At 45.9% G+C, this 23,619-nt stretch overlaps 1 protein-coding gene across 1 annotated transcript in view; it reads left to right on the top strand.

Annotated features, from left to right (window-relative positions):
• Positions 1-23,619, top strand: part of SLC6A7 (solute carrier family 6 member 7) — a 115,052-nt gene that overhangs the window by 58,347 nt on the left and 33,086 nt on the right. Inside the window, exons 9-11 of the mRNA XM_044277870.1 lie at positions 5,948-6,060; positions 6,150-6,281; positions 22,433-22,532. Coding sequence (XP_044133805.1) covers positions 5,948-6,060; positions 6,150-6,281; positions 22,433-22,532 — 345 coding nt within the window. The remainder of the gene's footprint in view (positions 1-5,947; positions 6,061-6,149; positions 6,282-22,432; positions 22,533-23,619) is intronic.

The raw sequence follows: 23,619 nt of genomic DNA on the forward strand, positions 1-23,619 counted from the left end.
TTATTCATGATAGCCTGGAAGTTCTTAACTGCTTCTGATCTTGTCTTGTTCATGTTCATGATAGCCTGGTAATGGTTAACTGCTTCTGATCCTGTTTTGTCCATGTTAGTCTGGCAGTGCTTAACTGCTTCTGGGCCTGTCTTGTCCATGTTAGCCTAGAAGTGCATAACTGCTTCTGGTCCTGTCCTGTTTAGCTTTTTCCTTCAGTGAAAGGGTGTAGCATGTTTATTGCCTGCCTAGTCTTGTAGCCTGGTCATGTTGATTCTCCGGAGGGAGGACTTCTTAGTCCATTTGTGAAGCTCTGGCTAAGACCGCTGTGTAGCAGTGTCTACATAGAGTCTAGTCATCTGCCAGTTCTGTGTCTTGTCTGGTTCCCATTTTGTCTTGCCTGTACAGTGTCCTGTGTTTGGGTTCATGTTCCTGGGTTCCAGTCTAGTCTCATGTTTGTCTCTGCAGGTGATTGGCCAAGTGCACTGGGACCATCCTGGAGGTGCGGCCTGGTGAGCGCTCGGCCAAGTTCATCCCCACCACCATGGGCTCTGTGAAAAATGGGGCTCACTTAGTTCTGCTCTCTGGGTTTGTCCCCAAGTGGTGCACTTGGTCCAGTGGTAGTATCTGCCACTATACACTTGCCTGCTTGTCCAGTGATTACTGTCATGTTCGTTTATTATTATGTGGAATAACATTTTCAGTTGGTGTTCCTGGTCTGTTACCTGTCTTGTCATGTCTCCTGGAACGTGACAGTCAGTTGGGAAGTGGTCAAAGGGCTTGTGTCATGAAGACAACTCCTTTGTAAATTAAATTGAACACGGTGATCATTTTATTACCCCTGGAGATTACCTCTAATCTCTGGGGGAAGCCACGTCATGTGCAGCTGCTAACTCTAGGTTAGATTCTGAGTAAATAACTAATTGTTAACTGTGAGAATTAAAAAAAAAAATTCTATCAATCTAGAGCGCTTGAGGACAATAGAACAGATAAATAATATGCATTATAGGGGTACATTTGTATGGTGATACACTGACTACTCCATGGTCATGATTATGTGGTTGATAGTATTTGTCGGGGACAATATTATTTAGAAATCTTTGATGGGCAAAATGATACGGCAATTCTGTTCTGTAGGAGAAAAGTGGAAGGCCCCCTATACACATTAGATAGCCAGCCAATATTAATCTAATGTGTATGGCAAGCTTTAATAGCACAACACTGTGTGGTCAGTGAAATGTACTTTTAAGATAATCCTAAATATCTTGGTGAAATGTAAGACTGTCATAAGACTTATAGTGTATATTTTATATCTACCAACGTACAATAAATCGGAAGCTTATTTCCATAAATTCTTGGGTTGCATTTTTGCAGACTTGAGCCCCCATATTTTTTTGTAAACACTGCTCATCTTGCCAAAGCCCCTCTGACTAATTAACTGACCAATTAAGTTCTCCCTACACCCAGGAAATGAACTGATTTGTGCAGATTTCTGCTGGAAATGAGACAGCTTACAGATGAAATTAAAGGTCTAGTTACCAGCAGTAAGAAGTAAGTATTCAATTTGCCTGCAACCTGGGATACCACTTTGCTGATAAATCATCAAAGTAGCCGGTATTACCAGCAGGAGGCCAATGTCAATATTTAATTTGTACCGAATACATTATTTGATAGTCATTTTCAGTAGCCTACACCTCAAATACATCTCTAGAATATGCCCCTTTCTTACTCTGGACACAACAAAAACTCTCATTGTGACCCTGCTCCGTTCTTGTTTTGATTATTGCAACTCGTTATTAATTGGCCTCCCCCTCATTAAACTCTCCCTTCTCCAATCTATCCTGAATGCAGCAGCCAGGCTAACTTATCTGGCTACTCCACCCTGTGCCAGTCATTGCACTGGATGGATTCATTTTAAACAGCTCATTCTTACCCACAAAGCTCTCCACAGTGCTCCCCCCCCCCCCCACACACACACACATCTCCTCCTTCATTTCTGTCTACCACCCTACCTGTGCTCTACAGTCTGCAAATTATATAAGACTAATATCCACCATAATCCAAACTACAGAGTGCTTCCGTGGTGTTTCTGTCCATGCCTCCGCGGATGGATCACGGACCCATTCAAGTTGAATGTAACTGAATATGACCCCAGGGTAGGGGTAAGGCTGGGTTCATATTAGCATTTTAGCTCTCATCCTTGGAGCAGAACAGCAAAAATATTGACAGCATCTGCGATTGAGTTTTCTGATGAAGCCCTTCCCCCCTTTTGATGGGGCCTCCACTAAGATAAACTTCTGTGCAAGACAAGTCATCAATCACTCCATCAAAATGAGAGCATTCTTGTTCTGTCACATAAGGGGGTCTTTTTTTTCAAGCTGTAACACCCCTTTGGGCATCCCTTGATAGGCAGGGTGTATGGTGCTTCTCACCTCATTATGATGCAATGCCTCCCCCCCAATCTTGCTTGGAGGTCTATAGGATAGCAGGAGTGTACTTCTCTTCCTCCAGGGGCCGACTTGGAAAACCTCTACCCAGTTTGTTACACACTCACCCCAGGAAGTAGTTGACTGATCAACAGATTTATTTGGGAAAGGGTGAACAATAGTGAAGAACATAAATATAATGCAGTAAAAGGAACAAAGCACAGATTGCAGGGGGGCAACTATAGGGGGTGCAGAGGTAGCAGTCGCTACCGGGTCGAGGAGCCTGAGGGGGCCCAAAGACCCTTGTGCTGCACCAGAAGACACTGGTATAATAGAAAGTGCATGCTGGTTAAGTTACACCTCTGGCTCAATGGGGTGCCATTTCAATTTTTTGCTTCGGGCAGCACAAAGGCCTTGTGCTTCCTGCCCATGGCCACAAAGCACTGAGGGAAGGGGGACCCAAGCTGAACTCTTGCACCAGGGCCCATGAGCCATTAGCTAAGCCCCTGACAGATTGCAATTCTGTCTAAGAAAAAAACCCTGGTGAAGAGAGTGGGCTATCTGTAACAGTAAGTAGTGATGGTGGTCATATATGCTCTCCTTTGGAAGATAACTACAGTATGCTCTTCCCAGCTATCTACTTCTAGCACTTATCTTGCTATACCCTACTGTCTAGCAACTAACTCAGTCTAAACATTGAGGCCCAATTGCAGAAAACTTTGGCATGCTAATGTTGGTGCACTTACAATTGTCCTGCCTGGGAATCAACTTGGGGCTAAAACAATCAGAATATTGGATGGGAGTGGAGTCAGAGGCAAAATCCTCTTGGTATGCAGGCTTGGCTGTAGGGGTAATGCAGCAGCTGAGCTTTCCCTTCTTACACGGGAAACAAAGTAGCTGTCTGGGTTGTGCTGCAGGGTTAATGCAGCAGCTATGCTTTCCCTTCTTGCACTGGAAACACAGGAGCTGTCTGGGCTGTGCTTCAGGGTTAACGCAGCAGCTTAGCTTTCCCTTATTGTACTGGAAACACAGGGGCTGTCTGGGCTGTGCTGTAGGGTTAATGCAGCAGCTGAGCTTTCCCTTCTTGTACTGGAAACACAGGGGCTGTCTGTGCTGTGCTGTAGGGTTAATGCAGCAGCTATGCTTTCCCTTCTTGCTCTGGAAAAACAGATGCTGTCTGGGCTTTGCTGCACAGTTAATGCAGCAACTATGCTTTCCCTTCTTGCACTTGAAACACAGGAGCTGTCTGGGCTGTGCTGCAGGCTCAATGCAGCAGCTATGCTTTCCCTTCTGACACTGGAAACACAGGAGCTGTCTGGGCTGTGCTGCAGGGTTAATGCAGCAGCTGAGCTTTCCCTTCTTGTACTGGAAACACAGGGGCTGTCTGTGCTGTGCTGTAGGGTAAATGCAGCAGCTGAGCTTTCCCTTCTGACACTGGAAACACAGGAGCTGTCTGTGCTGTGCTGTAGGGTAAATGCAGCAGCTGAGCTTTCCCTTTTGACACTGGAAACACAGGAGCTGTCTGTGTTGTGCTGCAGGGTTAATGCAGCAGCTGAGCTTTCTTTTCTCATACAGGAGCTGTCTGTGCTGTGCTGTAGGGTAAATGCAGCAGCTGAGCTTTCCCTTCTGACACTGGAAACACAGGAGCTGTCTGGGTTGTGCTGCAGGGTTAATGCAGCAGCTGAGCTTTCTTTTCTCATACAGGGGCTGTCTGTGCTGTGCTGTAGGGTAAATGCAGCAGATGAGCTTTCTTTTCTCATACAGGAGCTGTCTGTGCTGTGCTGTAGGGTAAATGCAGCAGCTGGGCTTTCTTTTCTCATACAGGAGCTGTCTGTGCTGTGCTGCAGTGTCTGTACAGAAGCAGGGCACACTACTGTCTGTGGGGATCTCTCAGTCTCTCTATCTGCTATCCATATAGCTGCTGTTCCCCTTCCTCCCTTAGCCTTTCCACCTGATCCATGGGAAGTGCTCATGGGATTTGTAGTCCACTTCAGCTAGGCAGAATCAGCACTAATGCCTTCTGCAGTGAGTCCCTGCTTGTAATTGAAAGCCACAGCATCCACTAGACTGCTGCTTTTTCTGCAGGGGTTACACAGAAAAGGAGTCAGAAGATGGGCAGTTGTCCATCTAATCACCCCTCTGCATCGAATTAGTCAATGTTATTGACACCATAGCATTTACCAGCTTTTTGATCACAGCACCAAGTTAGTTGCACTCCAGACACACAGACATTAGTAAAGCTTACATGTTACACTTTCTCTCCTGCCGATTTAGGATCTTTAGTGTAAAACATGTGAACTGCTTCTGTAGTGATACCTGTTACATCACTAGAGAGGAATATCTAATATATTTCTGACTAATTGTCGCCATAAACGATCATTTTCAGTTAGCTTTAAAAAACAAACCAGTATGAGTAAGGGCTCTTTCACACCTGCGTTATTGTCTTCCGGCATAGAGTTCCGTCGTCGGGGCTCTATGCCGGAAGAATCCTGATCAGGATTATCCCAATGCATTCTGAATGGAGTGAAATCCGTTCAGGATGCATACGGATGCCTTCAGTTCCGGAACGGACCGTTTTTTGGCCGGAGAAAATACCGCACAATGCTGCGCTTTTTGCTCCGGCCAAAAAAACTGAAGACTTGCCGCAAGGCCGGATCCGGAATGAATGCCCATTGAAAGGCATTGATCCGGATCCGGCCTTAAATCGTTACATTTTGATTAATAACAAAAAAAGTAAAAATGTCAGCAGCAATAAAATACCACCAAATGAAAGCTCCATTAGTGAGAAGAAAAGGAGGTAAAATTCTTTTGGGTGGTAAGTTGCATGACCGAGCGATAAACGGTGAAAGGAGTGTAGTGCCGAAGTGTAAAAAGTGCTCTGGTCATGAAGGGGGTTTCAGCTAGCGGGGCTGAAGTGGTTAATAGCGTCCTGGGGGCCATAGTAACACTGAAAGCATTTTGAAGACGGATCCGTCTTCAAATGCTTTCAGTACACTTGCGTTTTTCCGGATACGGCGTGTAATTCCGGCAAGTGGAGTACACGCCGGATCCGGACAACGCAATTGTGAAAGAGGCCTAACCATGGCCACTGAAATAGGTGCCTGTGCTATATTCTTTTTGTCTTTCTGCTTATTTGCTTCTTATTGAACCCATTGAACTACACCTCTTCACACTTCATGCCTTATTTTGCTGAATTTTATTTGAAAAATTACAAACATTAGATAAAAAAAATGCAAAACCCAAAGTATGATCAAACCGTTGGTTTGGAAAAGTTGTCTTTTACATCAACGGAGGGAGGGGGGACATGAAATAAAAATAAATTCTAAGAATACTGCTTGAAATATGTTTATTAAAATCTTATTTACATAATATACTATTTTTAAAATATATTGCCATTGATGGTATGAGCTATGGCTAGAATTTGATGTTACTCCACAGTATGCAGTAATGATACCCATCAGAAATGACTACTATTACAAAAAACATTCCAATAAGTGAGAAACTAAGATGTAAGTTTATTCTTCTGCCCCTAGGTCCTGGTCTGGCCTTTGTTGTATACCCACAAGCAATGACAATGCTTCCACTAGCACCATTTTGGTCATTCCTCTTTTTCTTTATGCTTCTGACCCTTGGATTAGACAGCCAGGTAAGTTTCTTTTGTATAGTTTTAGTTACCTTTTATACTGTCCTACATAAAATTTTTTTTATAACCTCTATGATTTGCTTAATCCACAGTTTGCATTCATGGAAACAATAGTGACGGCCATAACAGATGAATTTCCCTACTACCTCAGACCAAAGAAAGCAGTTTTTTCTCTTATTATATGCATGGCTTTATTTCTTCTGGGCCTGGTTCTTACAACTGAGGTAAGTTCTACCTGTTCAACGTAATTTCTTATAATCACAGATTTAAGGAACTTGTAAGAGAATGAAAATATATAGTTGCCTTCTTCCTGAAGCAACGGCACTCTTGCTCATGGGCTGTGTCTGTTATTGCAATTATGGTAAACCCCATTCACTTTTAAGGAGATGAGTTGCAATAATGGACACCATCTATGGACCAGGGATTCACGTTTTTTTTTTTTTTTTTTTTTTTTTTTTTATAAATAGTAGTCGACACTGTTAGTTCTAGGTAAATTGTGATTAGCACTATTAGTTATAGATAAATAAGGATTACAACTATTCATTCCAGATAAATAGGGATTGGAACTGGCTTTGCACGGAAATATTTCATCTATTTCATTTAATGTTTGTTTGTGTCCCCCCCCATAACGTGACCTCTACAGCCCCCCACCCCCTTAACAGTGACAGCCACAGCCCCCCACCCCTTAACACTGACCCCCACAGTGCCCCTTCTCCTTAAAATGGGACCTCCACACTAGTCCACCCCCTTAACTTTGACCTTCACAGCAGCCTTTCCCTTTAACAGTGAGCTTCACAGCACACCATCCCCTTGACAGTGACCACTACAGGGGGCTCTCACCCTTAACAGTGACCAATAAAACACCCCCCGTCCCTTAACACTGACCTCCAGAAGGGGAAAGTCCCTTTTACTTCCACCATTCCCTGCCCTCTTAACAGAGACCTCCACAGTGCCTGCTCCTTTCACAGTGACTTCCACAGTACCCTGCTCCCTTAACAGTGACCTCACAGTACCCTGCTGCCTTAACATTGACCTCCACAGCTTTTGCCCCTTTAATAGTGGCCTAGCCAGTCCCCTGCCCCTGAACAGTGACATGTCTGCCGCCACAGCGACCTTCCCCTTTAGCAGTAACATCGACAGTGCTCACCCCTTTATTAGTGACCTCCACAGTACCCGTCTCCTTAACAGTGATTTCCACAATAACCCACCCCCTTAACCTCTTGGGGACACAGGGCATACAGGTACATCCTATGTATTTCCTATCACCGCCGCACGGCGGGCGGTGATCGGAACAGAGTGCCTGCTGAAATAATTCAGCAGGCACTCTGTGACAATGCTGTGGGGGTCCCATGACCCCCCCCCCCCCCCGTATCGGCGATCGCTGAAAACCACAGATTCAATTCAGACCTGCGGTTTGCAGCGCTTTCGGAAGTTTCTGATCCCTACGGTCCGTGACAACGGGGATCAGAAACTTCAAAATGACACATCTTTTCATTTTTAACACCCCTTCCCCTGATGCCCTCATTTTTATGTGCCGGCGAGCTGTGCGGGGAAGGGTGCAGGTGGTGCGGGCGGGAGCGCACGCGATCATCCGCCCGCCCCCTCTCTCATTTCCAGAATGGCCGAGCGGTTAGCAGAGTATCAGCACATTGCTGACACTCTTCTTGAAATGTCTGACATCTGTGCTGGTCATTTATGGGTGGTTTCTATTATGCAAGCCTCACAAAGTGACTTCAGACCTGAACTGGGTGGGTTTTGGAAAATTTCTGAAAAATTTCAAGATTTGCTTCTAAACTTCTAAGCCTTGTAATGTCCCCCAAAAATAAAATGGCATTCTCAAAATGATCCAAACATGAAGTAGACATATGGGGAATGTAAATTAATAACTATTTTTGGAGGTATTACTATGTATTATAGAAGTAGAGAAATTGAAACTTGGAAATTTTCTAATTTTTCCAACTTTTTGGTAAATTTGGTATTTTTTTTATAAATAAAAATGATATTTTTTTTACTCAATTTTTCCAGTGTCATGAATAGAGTTGAGCGAACACCTGGATGTTCGGGTTCGAGAAGTTCGGCCGAACATCCCGGAAATGTTCGGGTTCGGGATCCGAACCCGATCCGAACTTCGTCCCGAACCCGAACCCCATTGAAGTCAATGGGGACCCGAACTTTTCGGCACTAAAACGGCTGTAAAACAGCCCAGGAAAGGGCTAGAGGGCTGCAAAAGGCAGCAACATGTAGGTAAATCCCCTGCAAACAAATGTGGATAGGGAAATTAATTAAAATAAAAATTAAATAAATAAAAATTAACCAAAATCAATTGGAGAGAGGTTCCATAGCAGAGAATCTGGCTTCCCGTCACCCACCACTGGAACAGTCCATTCTCAGATATTTAGGCCCCGGCACCCAGGCAGAGGAGAGAGGTCCCGTAACAGACAATCTGGCTTCATGTCAGCAGAGAATCAGTCTTCATGTCATAGCAGAGAATCAGGCTTCACGTCACCCACCACTGTAAGAGTCCATTTTCATAAATTTAGGCCCAGCACCCAGGCAGAGGAGAGAGGTCCCGTAACAGAGGATCTGGCTTCATGTCAGCAGAGAATCAGTCTGCATGTCATAGCAGAGAATCAGGCTTCACGTCAGCCACCACTGCAACAGTCCATTGTCATAAATTTAGGCCCAGCACCCAGGTAGAGGAGAGAGGTCCCGTAACAGACGATCTGGCTTCATGTCAGCAGAGAATCAGTCTGCATGTCATAGCAGAGAATGAGGCTTCACGTCACCCACCACTGCAACAGTCCATTGGCATATATTTAGGCCTAGCACACAGGCAGAGCAGAGAGGTCCCGTAACAGACAATCTGGCTTCATGACAGCAGAGAATCAGTCTGCATGTCATAGCAGAGAATGAGGCTTCACGTCACCCACCACTGCAACAGTCCATTGGCATATATTTAGGCCTAGCACACAGGCAGAGCAGAGAGGTCCCGTAACAGACGATCTGGCTTCATGTCAGCAGAGAATCAGTCTGCATGTCATAGCAGAGAATGAGGCTTCACGTCACCCACCACTGCAACAGTCCATTGGCATATATTTAGGCCTAGCACACAGGCAGAGCAGAGAGGTCCCGTAACAGACGATCTGGCTTCATGTCAGCAGAGAATCAGTCTGCATGTCATAGCAGAGAATGAGGCTTCACGTCACCCACCACTGCAACAGTCCATTGGCATATATTTAGGCCTAGCACACAGGCAGAGCAGAGAGGTCCCGTAACAGACAATCTGGCTTCATGACAGCAGAGAATCAGTCTGCATGTCATAGCAGAGAATGAGGCTTCACGTCACCCACCACTGCAACAGTCCATTGGCATATATTTAGGCCTAGCACACAGGCAGAGCAGAGAGGTCCCGTAACAGACAATCTGGCTTCACGTCAGCAGAGAATCAGTCTGCATGTCATAGCAGAGAATGAGGCTTCACGTCACCCACCACTGCAACAGTCCATTGGCATATATTTAGGCCTAGCACACAGGCAGAGCAGAGAGGTCCCGTAACAGACAATCTGGCTTCATGACAGCAGAGAATCAGTCTGCATGTCATAGCAGAGAATGAGGCTTCACGTCACCCACCACTGCAACAGTCCATTGGCATATATTTAGGCCTAGCACACAGGCAGAGCAGAGAGGTCCCGTAACAGACAATCTGGCTTCATGTCAGCAGAGAATCAGTCTGCATGTCATAGCAGAGAATCAGGCTTCACGTCACCCACCACTGCAACAGTCCATTGGCATATATTTAGGCCTAGCACACAGGCAGAGCAGAGAGGTCCCGTAACAGACGATCTGGCTTCATGTCAGCAGAGAATCAGTCTGCATGTCATAGCAGAGAATGAGGCTTCACGTCACCCACCACTGCAACAGTCCATTGGCATATATTTAGGCCTAGCACACAGGCAGAGCAGAGAGGTCCCGTAACAGACAATCTGGCTTCATGACAGCAGAGAATCAGTCTGCATGTCATAGCAGAGAATGAGGCTTCACGTCACCCACCACTGCAACAGTCCATTGGCATATATTTAGGCCTAGCACACAGGCAGAGCAGAGAGGTCCCGTAACAGACAATCTGGCTTCATGTCAGCAGAGAATCAGTCTGCATGTCATAGCAGAGAATGAGGCTTCACGTCACCCACCACTGCAACAGTCCATTGGCATATATTTAGGCCTAGCACACAGGCAGAGCAGAGAGGTCCCGTAACAGACAATCTGGCTTCATGTCAGCAGAGAATTAGTCTGCATGTCATAGCAGAGAATCAGGCTTCATGTCAGCCACCACTGCAACAGTCCATTGGCATATATTTAGGCCTAGCACACAGGCAGAGGAGAGGTTCATTCAACTTTGGGTAGCCTCGCAATATAATGGTAAAATGAAAATAAAAATAGGATTGAATGAGGAAGTGCCCTGGAGTCCAATAATATATGGTTATGGGGAGGTAGTTAATGTCTAATCTGGACAAGGGACGGACAGGTCCTGTGGGATCCATGCCTGGTTCATTTTTATGAACGTCAGCTTGTCCACATTGGCTGTAGACAGGCGGCTGCGTTTGTCTGTAATGACGCCCCCTGCCGTGCTGAATACACGTTCAGACAAAACGCTGGCTGCCGGGCAGGCCAGCACCTCCAAGGCATAAAAGGCTAGCTCTGGCCACGTGGACAATTTAGAGACCCAGAAGTTGAATGGGGCCGAACCATCAGTCAGTACGTGGAGGGGTGTGCACACGTACTGTTCCACCATGTTAGTGAAATGTTTCCTCCTGCTAACACGTTGCGTATCAGGTGGTGGTGCAGTTAGCTGTGGCGTGTTGACAAAAGTTTTCCACATCTCTGCCATGCTAACCCTGCCCTCAGAGGAGCTGGCCGTGACACAGCTGCCTTGGCGACCTCTTGCTCCTCCTCTGCCTTGGCCTTGGGCTTCCACTTGTTCCCCTGTGACATTTGGGAATGCTCTCAGTAGCGCGTCTACCAACGTGCGCTTGTACTCGCGCATCTTCCTATCAGTGCAGGAAGTAAGGTGGGCACATTGTCTTTGTAGCGTGGATCCAGCAGGGTGGCAACCCAGTAGTCCGCACAGGTTAAAATGTGGGCAACTCTGCTGTCGTTGCGCAGGCACTGCAGCATGTAGTCGCTCATGTGTGCCAGGCTGCCCAGGGGTAAGGACAAGCTGTCCTCTGTGGGAGGCGTATCGTCATCGTCCTGCCTTTCCCCCCAGCCACGCACCAGTGATGGACCCGAGCTGCGTTGGGTGCCACCCCGCTGTGACCATGCTTCATCCTCATCCTCCTCCACCTCCTCCTCATCCTCGTCCTCCTCGTCCTCCAGTAGTGGGCCCTGGCTGGCCACATTTGTACCTGGCCTCTGCTGTTGCCAAAAACCTCCCTCTGAGTCACTTCGAAGAGACTGGCCTGAAAGTGCTAAAAATGACCCCTCTTCCTCCTCCTCCTCCTCCTCCTGGGCCACCTCCTCTTCCATCATCGCCCTAAGTGTTTTCTCAAGGAGACATAGAAGTGGTATTGTAACGCTGATAACGGTGTCATCGCCACTGGCCATGTTGGTGGAGTACTCGAAACAGCGCAACAGGGCACACAGGTCTCGCATGGAGGCCCAGTCATTGGTGGTGAAGTGGTGCTGTTCTGTAGTGCGACTGACCCGTGCGTGCTGCAGCTGAAACTCCACTATGGCCTGCTGCTGCTCGCACAGTCTGTCCAGCATGTGCAAGGTGGAGTTCCACCTGGTGGGCACGTCGCATATGAGGCGGTGAGCGGGAAGGCCGAAGTTACGCTGTAGCGCAGACAGGCGAGCAGCAGCAGGATGTGAACGCCGGAAGCGCGAACAGACGGCCCGCACTTTATGCAGCAGCTCTGACATGTCGGGGTAGTTGTGAATGAACTTCTGCACCACCAAATTCAGCACATGCGCCAAGCAAGGGATGTGCGTCAAATTGGCTAGTCCCAGAGCTGCAACGAGATTTCGCCCATTATCACACACCACCAGGCCGGGCTTGAGGCTCACCGGCAGCAACCACTCGTCGGTCTGTTGTTCAATACCCCGCCACAACTCCTGTGCGGTGTGGGGCCTGTCCCCCAAACATATGAGTTTCAGAATGGCCTGCTGACGTTTACCCCGGGCTGTGCTGAAGTTGGTGGTGAAGGTGTGTGGCTGACTGGATGAGCAGGTGGAAGAAGAGGAGGAGGAAGCCGAGAAGGAGGAGGTGGCAACAGGAGGCAAAGAATGTTGCCCTGCGATCCTTGGCGGCGGAAGGACGTGCGCCAAACAGCTCTCCGCCTGGGGCCCAGCTGCCACTACATTTACCCAGTGTGCAGTTAGGGAGATATAGCGTCCCTGGCCGTGCTTACTGGTCCACGTATCTGTGGTTAGGTGGACCTTGCCACAGATGGCGTTGCGCAGTGCACACTTGATTTTATCGGATACTTGGTTGTGCAGGGAAGGCACGGCTCTCTTGGAGAAGTAGTGCCGGCTGGGAACAACATACTGTGGGACAGCAAGCGACATGAGCTGTTTGAAGCTGTCTGTGTCCACCAGCCTAAATGACAGCATTTCATAGGCCAGTAGTTTAGAAATGCTGGCATTCAGGGCCAGGGATCGAGGGTGGCTAGGTGGGAATTTACGCTTTCTATCAAATGTTTGTGAGATGGAGAGCTGAACGCTGGCGTGTGACATGGTTGAGACGCTTGGTGACGGAGGTGGTGGTGGTGGTGTTGGTGGTACATCCCCTGTTTGCTGGGCGGCAGGTGCCAACGTTCCTCCAGAGGCGGAGGAAGAGGCCGAGGCGGCAGCAGCAGAATAGGCCGAGGCGGCAGCAGCAGAAGAGGTAGCAGGGGGAGCCTGAGTGACTTCCTTGGTTTTAAGGTGTTTACTCCACTGCAGTTCATGCTTTGCATGCAGGTGCCTGGTCATGCAGGTTGTGCTCAGGTTCAGAACGTTAATGCCTCGCTTCAGGCTCTGATGGCACAGCGTGCAAACCACTCGGGTCTTGTCGTCAGCACATTGTTTGAAGAAGTGCCATGCCAGGGAACTCCTTGAAGCTGCCTTTGGGGTGCTCGGTCCCAGATGGCGGCGGTCAGTAGCAGGCGGAGTCTCTTGGCGGCGGGTGTTCTGCTTTTGCCCACTGCTCCCTCTTTTGCTACGCTGTTGGCTCGGTCTCACCACTGCCTCTTCCTCCGAACTGTGAAAGTCAGTGGCACGACCTTCATTCCATGTGGGGTCTAGGACCTCATCGTTCCCTGCATCGTCTTCCACCTAGTCTTGATCCCTGACCTCCTGTTCAGTCTGCACACTGCAGAAAGACGCAGCAGTTGGCACCTGTGTTTCGTCATCATCAGAGACATGCTGAGGTGGTATTCCCATGTCCTCATCATCAGGAAACATAAGTGGTTGTGCGTCAGTGCATTCTATGTCTTTCACCGCTGGGGAAGGGCTAGGTGGATGCCCTTTGGAAACCCTGCCAGCGGAGTCTTCAAACAGCATAAGAGACTGCTGCATAACTTGAGGCTGAGACAGTTTCCCTGGTATGCATGGGGGTGATGTGACAGACTGATGGGGTTGGTTTTCAGGCGCCATCTGTGCGCTTTCTGCAGAAGACTGGGTGGGAGATAATGTGAACGTGCTGGATCCACTGTCGGCCACCCAATTGACTAATGCCTGTACCTGCTCAGGCCTTACCATCCTTAGAACGGCATTGGGCCCCACCATATATCGCTGTAAATTCTGGCGGCTACTGGGACCTGAGGTAGTTGGTACACTAGGACGTGTGGATGTGGCAGAACGGCCACGTCCTCTCCCAGCACCAGAGGGTCCACTAACACCACCACGACCATGTCCACGTCCGCGTCCCTTACTAGATGTTTTTCTCATTGTTATGGTTCACCACAACAACAAATATATTATTTGGCCCAATGTATTGTATTCAAATTCAGCGGGATATAAATTTGAGGCCTAGTATTTAGGCGCTGGGTGACCGGTATGGATTTAGTGACAGAATTAGACTTGGAAATGCACAGAAGCGTGTGTGTGAAGTTATTCTGAATGACCCTATGTGCACCTTCAATATGATCTACCCTTTTAGGGATAGATTTCAAATAGCTCTGATATAGCAGAAACGACTAAATTATGAAATTGCTAAATTGGGAATTGTATTTCAACCCAGAACAAAAAATGTGCTTTGACGGACACTAAATAACTTTCCCAGCCACAACAGGACAGCGGTAACGAGAGATTTAGCGGGATATAAATTTGAGGCCTAGTATTTAGGCGCTGGGTGACAGGTATGGGTTTAGTGACAGAATTAGATTTGGAAATGCACAGTAGCGGGTGTGTGAAGTTATTCTGAATGACCCTATGTGCACCTTGAATATTATATACCCTTTTAGGGATAGATTTCAAATAGCTCTGATATAGCAGAAACCACTAAATTATGAAATTGCTAAATTGGGAATTGTATTTCAACCCAGAACAAGAAATGTGCTTGAACGGACACTAAATAACTCGCCCAGCTACAGCACTAGGGACAGATTTAGCGGGATATAAATTTGAGGCCTAGTATTTAGGCGCTGGGTGACAGGTATGGGTTTAGTGACAGAATTAGACTTGGAAATACACAGTAGCGGGTGTGTGTGAAGTTATTCTGAATGACCCAATGTGCACCTTGAATATTATATACCCTTTTAGGGATAGATTTCAAATAGCTCTGATATAGCAGGAACCACTAAATTATGAAATTGCTAAATTGGGAATTGTATTTCAACCCAGAACAAAAAATGTGCTTTGACGGACACTAAATAACTTTCCCAGCCACAACAGGACAGCGGTAACGAGAGATTTAGCAGGATATAAATTTGAGGCCTAGTATTTAGGCGCTGGGTGACAGGTATGGGTTTAGTGACAGAATTAGACTTGGAAATACACAGTAGCGGGTGTGTGTGAAGTTATTCTGAATGACCCAATGTGCACCTTGAATATTATATACCCTTTTAGGGATAGATTTCAAATAGCTCTGATATAGCAGAAACCACTAAATTATGAAATTGTTAAATTGGGAATTGTATTTAAACCCAGAACAAAAAATGTGCTTTGACGGACACTAAATAACTTTCCCAGCCACAACAGGACAGCGTTAACGAGAGATTTAGCAGGATATAAATTTGAGGCCTAGTATTTAGGCGCTGGGTGACAGGTATGGGTTTAGTGACAGAATTAGACTTAGAAATACACAGTAGCGGGTGTGTGTGAAGTTATTCTGAATGACCCAATGTGCACCTTGAATATTATATACCCTTTTAGGGATAGATTTCAAATAGCTCTGATATAGCAGAAACCACTAAATTATGAAATTGCTAAATTGGGAATTGTATTTCAACCCAGAACAAAAAATGTGCTTTGACGGACACTAAATAACTTTCCCAGCCACAACAGGACAGCGTTAACGAGAGATTTAGCAGGATATAAATTTGAGGCCTAGTATTTAGGCGCTGGGTGACAGGTATGGGTTTAGTGACAGAATTAGACTTGGAAATACACAGTAGCGGGTGTGTGTGAAGTTATTCTGAATGACCCAATGTGCACCTTGAATATTATATACCCTTTTAGGGATAGATTTCAAATAGCTCTGATATAGCAGAAACCACTAAATTATGAAATTGTTAAATTGGGAATTGTATTTAAACCCAGAACAAAAAATGTGCTTTGACGGACACTAAATAACTTTCCCAGCCACAACAGGACAGCGTTAACGAGAGATTTAGCAGGATATAAATTTGAGGCCTAGTATTTAGGCGCTGGGTGACAGGTATGGGTTTAGTGACAGAATTAGACTTGGAAATACACAGTAGCGGGTGTGTGTGAAGTTATTCTGAATGACCCAATGTGCACCTTGAATATTATATACCCTTTTAGGGATAGATTTCAAATAGCTCTGATATAGCAGAAACCACTAAATTATGAAATTGTTAAATTGGGAATTGTATTTAAACCCAGAACAAAAAATGTGCTTTGACGGACACTAAATAACTTTCCCAGCCACAACAGGACAGCGTTAACGAGAGATTTAGCAGGATATAAATTTGAGGCCTAGTATTTAGGCGCTGGGTGACAGGTATGGGTTTAGTGACAGAATTAGACTTGGAAATACACAGTAGCGGGTGTGTGTGAAGTTATTCTGAATGACCCAATGTGCACCTTGAATATTATATACCCTTTTAGGGATAGATTTCAAATAGCTCTGATATAGCAGAAACCACTAAATTATGAAATTGTTAAATTGGGAATTGTATTTAAACCCAGAACAAAAAATGTGCTTTGACGGACACTAAATAACTTTCCCAGCCACAACAGGACAGCGTTAACGAGAGATTTAGCAGGATATAAATTTGAGGCCTAGTATTTAGGCGCTGGGTGACAGGTATGGGTTTAGTGACAGAATTAGACTTAGAAATACACAGTAGCGGGTGTGTGTGAAGTTATTCTGAATGACCCAATGTGCACCTTGAATATTATATACCCTTTTAGGGATAGATTTCAAATAGCTCTGATATAGCAGGAACCACTAAATTATGAAATTGCTAAATTGGGAATTGTATTTCAACCCAGAACAAAAAATGTGCTTTGACGGACACTAAATAACTTTCCCAGCCACAACAGGACAGCGTTAACGAGAGATTTAGCAGGATATAAATTTGAGGCCTAGTATTTAGGCGCTGGGTGACAGGTATGGGTTTAGTGACAGAATTAGACTTGGAAATACACAGTAGCGGGTGTGTGTGAAGTTATTCTGAATGACCCAATGTGCACCTTGAATATTATATACCCTTTTAGGGATAGATTTCAAATAGCTCTGATATAGCAGAAACCACTAAATTATGAAATTGTTAAATTGGGAATTGTATTTAAACCCAGAACAAAAAATGTGCTTTGACGGACACTAAATAACTTTCCCAGCCACAACAGGACAGCGTTAACGAGAGATTTAGCAGGATATAAATTTGAGGCCTAGTATTTAGGCGCTGGGTGACAGGTATGGGTTTAGTGACAGAATTAGACTTAGAAATACACAGTAGCGGGTGTGTGTGAAGTTATTCTGAATGACCCAATGTGCACCTTGAATATTATATACCCTTTTAGGGATAGATTTCAAATAGCTCTGATATAGCAGAAACCACTAAATTATGAAATTGCTAAATTGGGAATTGTATTTCAACCCAGAACAAAAAATGTGCTTTGACGGACACTAAATAACTTTCCCAGCCACAACAGGACAGCGGTAACGAGAGATTTAGCAGGATATAAATTTGAGGCCTAGTATTTAGGCGCTGGGTGACAGGTATGGGTTTAGTGACAGAATTAGACTTGGAAATACACAGTAGCGGGTGTGTGTGAAGTTATTCTGAATGACCCAATGTGCACCTTGAATATTATATACCCTTTTAGGGATAGATTTCAAATAGCTCTGATATAGCAGGAACCACTAAATTATGAAATTGCTAAATTGGGAATTGTATTTCAACCCAGAACAAAAAATGTGCTTTGACGGACACTAAATAACTTTCCCAGCCACAACAGGACAGCGGTAACGAGAGATTTAGCAGGATATAAATTTGAGGCCTAGTATTTAGGCGCTGGGTGACAGGTATGGGTTTAGTGACAGAATTAGACTTGGAAATACACAGTAGCGGGTGTGTGTGAAGTTATTCTGAATGACCCAATGTGCACCTTGAATATTATATACCCTTTTAGGGATAGATTTCAAATAGCTCTGATATAGCAGGAACCACTAAATTATGAAATTGCTAAATTGGGAATTGTACTTCAACCCAGAACAAAAAATGTGCTTTGACGGACACTAAATAACTTTCCCAGCCACAACAGGACAGCGGTAACGAGAGATTTAGCGGGATATAAATTTGAGGCCTAGTATTTAGGCGCTGGGTGACCGGTATGGATTTAGTGACAGAATTAGACTGGGATATGGCCAAAAATAACCACACTATTGCTGGTTAAATGCACTTGGTGACGGGCGCAGCTTGCCCCTGATTTAGTATATGGCCAAAAAATGAACAGACTATTGCTGGTTAAATGCACTTGGTGTCACAGCTTGACGCACCACACTACTGAGGGTTAAATGCACTTGGTGACGGGCGCAGCTTGCCCCTGATGTAGTATATGGCCAAAAAATGAACAGACTATTGCTGGTTAAATGCACTTGGTGTGACAGCTTCACCCTGATGTAGGCTTTAGCCAAAAAACAACCACACCATTGAGGGTTAAATGCACTTGGTGACAGGCGCAGCTTGCCCCTGATTTAGTATATGGCCAAAAAAATGAACAGACTATTGCTGGTTAAATGCACTTGGTGTGACAGCTTCACCCTGATGTAGGCTTTAGCCAAAAAACAACCACACCATTGAGGGTTAAATGCACTTGGTCGCAGCTTGGATGCACTTGGTCGCAGCACCGCACAAGACACAAAATGGCCGCCGATCACCTTAGAAAAAAGTGACTGACAAACGGTCTGGGCAGCCTAAAAACAGTGAGTGAGCATTTGAATTTCAGCAGCTCAATGATGCACAGCTGCAGATCGATCGATTAATCAAGTGAAGTCCTTTGGAGGAGTTAATCTGCCTAATCTCGCCCTACTGTCGCATCCGCAACCTCTCCCTACGCTAATCAGAGCAGAGTGACGGGCGGCGCTATGTGACTCCAGCTTAAATAGAGGCTGGGTCACATGGTGCTCTGGCCAATCACAGCCATGCCAATAGTAGGCATGGCTGTGACGGCCTCTTGGGGCAAGTAGTATGACGCTTGTTGATTGGCTGCTTTGCAGCCTTTCAAAAAGCGCCAAGAAAGCGTCACAAAAGCGCCAAGAAAGCGACGAACACCGAACCCGAACCCGGACTTTTACGAAAATGTCCGGGTTCGGGTCCGTGTCACGAAAATGTCCGGGTTCGCTCATCCCTAGTCATGAAGTACAATGTGTGATGAAAAAACAATCTTAGAATGGCCTGGATAAATAAAGCTTTTAAAAGTTATTCACACATAAAGTGACACTGGTCGGATTTGCAAAAAATAGCCTGGTCCTTAAGGTGAAAATGAGCCTGGTCCTTAAGGGGTTAACAGTGACCTCCATAGTGGCCAGCCCTTTATTTGTGACCTTCACATGTCCCATGTCTCATTAACAGTGATCTCCATAATAACCCGCACCTTAACAGTGACCCCCACAGAGCTCCGTTCCCTTAAAATGTGACCTCCACAACACCCAGCCCCCTTAATACTGACCTCCATAGCAGACTGCCCCCTTAACTGCAGACTGCCCCCTCCACGGTTCTCTGACCTCCACAGCACCCGCCCCTTTAACAGTGACTGCCACAGTACCCCGCTCCCTTAACAGTAACCTCCACAGTACCCCACTGCCTTAATAGTGACTTCCACAGTCCCCTGCCTCCTTAATGGTAACTTCCACAGTGCCCGCCCCCTTAACAGTGACCTTCACAACACTCTGCTCCTGTAACAGTGTCATCCATCGTACCTTGCCCCTTTAAAGGTGACCTACTACAGTGAAGAAAAATCGCTAGGATTGCTATGGAAACCTGGTGTAAAACTGTGTATATGTCGAGACTAAGGGGCTGCGAGCGTTTATTGGCTGATAAGGGTCATGTGACCGTGTGTATGGCAGTTGGGATATAAGTGAAAGACCTGCAGGCTTCTATTAGCTAATGCAGGTCATGTAATGGTGCAATTTTTGCATTTTTGGGGGGAATATCATGGGAACCTTCCCAGACAACTAATATGTGCCAAATTTGGTGCAGATCGGTCCTGCTGTTTTCACTCATATTCTAACTGCCATACACACGGTCACATGACCCTTATCAGCCGATTGAAGCTCGCAGGTCCTTCAGTCTTGACAAACTCACAGTTTCACACCAGGTTTCCATAAAAACTAAGCCATTTTTCTTCACTGCTATAGGTCACCTGTGGATAACACTGTTAATGGGGCGGAGCTCTGAGGACATCACTGTTAAGGGAGTGGAGTGCTGTGGAGGTCACAGTAAAGGGGGCAGGTTTCTGTGGAGGTCACAGTTAAGGAGATGGTCCACTATAGGGGTCAATGTAAAGGAGTGGGCTGCTTAACATTAATGTTAAGGGGGCAGGGTGTTGTGGAGGTCACATTTTAAAGGAACGGGGCACTGTGGAGGTCACTCTTAAGGGGTCAGGGTACTGTGAAGGTCGCTGTTAAAGGATCAGGTACTGTTGAGGTCACTAACAAAGGGGTGGCCGCAGTGGAAGTCACTGTTAGGGAGGTGGGGTCCTGTGGATGTTACTGTCAAAGGGGTGGGCCGTGTGTAGGTTTATGTTAAGGAGGCAGGGGACTGTGGAGGTCACTATTAAAGGGGCAGTGTCATGCCCCACTCTGACGATGTGCGGACGTCGGCCAGGATAGCAGCACGAGTTTAGTGTTTGTTTTGGAGCCGTGCTGGATCCGCCTCTCATCAGGTGCACTGGGTGGGGTCATTAGTTTAAATAGCACACCAGCTCAGTGCTCTGAGCGGATTATAAGAATCATTGTGGTCTTGGAAGCTAGGAAGGAAGGTTGTCTGTTCCAGCTCAGAAAGATAAGTGTATTTCAAGTTTGGTTGTTTGTGTCATCTCTCCCTTCCAGGTTCTGTGCGAGCAGGCTGCTCCTATTTCCCCTCTCAGGGAATTTAGGGTTTTCTCAGCCCAGGCACGAGGACACATCACACCTACCTTTAAGGTCTGCATGTGGGCTAAGCAGTGCAGGGAAAGAGGTCAGGGATTAGCTAGGAGGTGACCCTTCCCCTATCTCTCGCCCAGAGCCTGGTTGGTGGGTTATCTGTGAGTCTGAGTGCACGCCCACCGTGACAGGCAGCCGCTGTGGAGGTCACTGTTAAGGGAGCAGGGTTCTGTGAAGGTCACTGTTAAAGGGGCGGGTGCTGTGGAAGTCTCTGTTAAGGGGGCAGGGTGCTGTGGAGGTCACACGACCGTGTTGGTTTTGCGGTCCGCAAATCACGGATCTGTGTGTTCTGTATGTCTTCAGTTATCTTTCTGTTTCCGTTCCGTAAGTCCGTATAATACCGACGTGGTGCTTCCGTGTGTCATCCGTTTTTCACGGTCCACTGAAATGGCGTTTCCTAGAATGTTTTCAGTCCAAGGGTCTGCAAAAAATGGATGACATACGGATGCATTTCCGTGTGCTATCCGTTTTTTACGGACCCATTGACTTTCTATGGGGCCACGGACCGCAATTTGCGGCCAAGTATAGGACATGTTCTAAAATAAAAGGAACGGACACACGGAACGGACAGCACACAGATGACAATGAAAGGCATTGGCAATTTTTGCAGACCCATAGAAATTGCAGAGCGCGGAAGAAAAACACGGTCGTGTGAATGCTCCCTTAGGACTATAGGCAAATTATGGGTGCTGTAAATGTAACATTTTAAGGGGGCGGGGTACTGTGAGGGTATCACTGTAAAGGGGTGGGGTGCTGTGGACATCACTGTTAAGGGGATGGGCTGCTATAGAACTTATTGTTAAGGGGGTGGGGTACTGAGGAGGTCACTGTTCTGGGGACACTGTGGATATCTATTAATCACACACACACACACACACACACACACACACACATTAAATGAAATAGAGGAAATATACCCTTGAAAGCCAGGTCATCCTTTTAGCTCTAGATAAAAAGGGATTGACACTGTAACCACATTTACAGAGATATCCTGGGAAAGGAAATCATAGTTTGGATGATCAAACTTCAAAATGTTGGGTGTAGAAGGTACTTTCCAGATAATATCCAAGGTATTGAAAAGGAGGATTAAATGATATTATATATATATATATAAAAGCTACAACTAAGTAACTCTATATTTATAATCGAGATAAGTGATAAGATAAGGTTAGCTCAAGTTATATTTTAGGGTAGCATATGACTAGTCATGGCAAGTAAAAAGCTCAGTCTGTGTCACCACAGAACACCTACAATTATTACACTAGTGGTGGCAAGCCTGGTGTAGTTATAGAACAGAAAACGCAGTCACTCACAAACCCTGGTGCCGTAAGGCATCCAAAGGTCCCCCTTCTAAATATAACGGCATCGGCATTATCAATGGCACACAGTAGGTGGGAGCATGTTAAAGATTTTGCAGGAGATTCACAAGGTCACCTCTGGACCTCCCTTCCCACATAATGTATCTTACAAACCATGTAGAACAACACTTAGTTACTATAAACAACATTAAATGAAGCTACTTGTAATATGTATACCAAATGTTTTATCTGTATATCTTAGGGTGGAATGTACTGGTTGGTCTTATTGGATGACTATAGCGCAGGGTTTGGTCTACTGGTGTTAGTCATCACATTCTGCCTTGCAGTTTCAAGAGTTTATGGTAAGATGTGATATTTTATCATTTCCATGTTCATGTCTATCCAATGCTATGTGTTCTATGTGGGAAAGTAATAACTTGTACTGAAATATAAAATGATATTAATATGTCATGATTATTATTGTGAGAACCATTATTGGCATTAGCACTATGACTGTATGACTTATTTGCCGGTATAACTTGAGTTATAAATGTGGGCATATGACTATGGTATTAGTGTTATTTAGAAGAGCAGAAGATGGGATACAGCAGCCCGAGCAGCCGAGGTAATAAAATATCCACTAATAGAAGCTTTAAACTGTTTATTTAGGTTGTTCAGGTAATGCCTTTTGGGGCTGGAATGGCCCCTTCATCAGACCAATACAAGGACTAGATGACTAGCTCAACACATTTCTAAACCAGTAGGTTTTGTGGCATTTTTCCAATGGTTATTCCCTAACAAAATGGTTCAAGGAAGGAAAACACATGAACTGGTTCGTGGACACCAAGGCTCATTGATGTGCATGGAGAACTGGACCATTGAGCAATGGAAGAAGGTGGCCAGCTCTGATAAATCACATTTTCGTTTACATCATGCGATAGCTGGGTGCATGTGTAACGGCAACAGGATGCAGCATTGGAAGAAGGCCGGCTAGTGAAGCGTCATTCACTCACTGCGCCTGCGCCTAATACTAAAATGGACGACACAGGCGTGGGATTTGCGGGGCACGGAGGAGACCGAGGATGTCAATCACCCTTACAAGGGCGTGCCAAACGGTGAGAGGACGGAGCCTCTAGGTGCTGCAGCAATGCCCCGCTAGCACCTAGAGGCTCATTTGCATATTATAAAAGTCATTATTTAGCGCAAACTGTGGCAGGCAGGGAGATATAAGTCACACAGTTATGTTCTGCTGACATTAGCACATCGCTAATGTCAGCCAGCTACATAACGATTTTGCTGATGACAGAAACCCTTTATCACCTTTAGAGGACTACAGTGAAGCATAATATCTTTGAAAAATATCAAGTGACTCATTTTTGTCAGATGTCAATGCACCCCCTTTGCTCGCAAAACGGGACACATGGAGGGGTGGTGTGATCCCGAGCTAAG

This window comes from Bufo gargarizans, chromosome 2 (genome assembly GCF_014858855.1).
Source record: "Bufo gargarizans isolate SCDJY-AF-19 chromosome 2, ASM1485885v1, whole genome shotgun sequence".
NCBI lineage: Eukaryota > Metazoa > Chordata > Amphibia > Anura > Bufonidae > Bufo > Bufo gargarizans.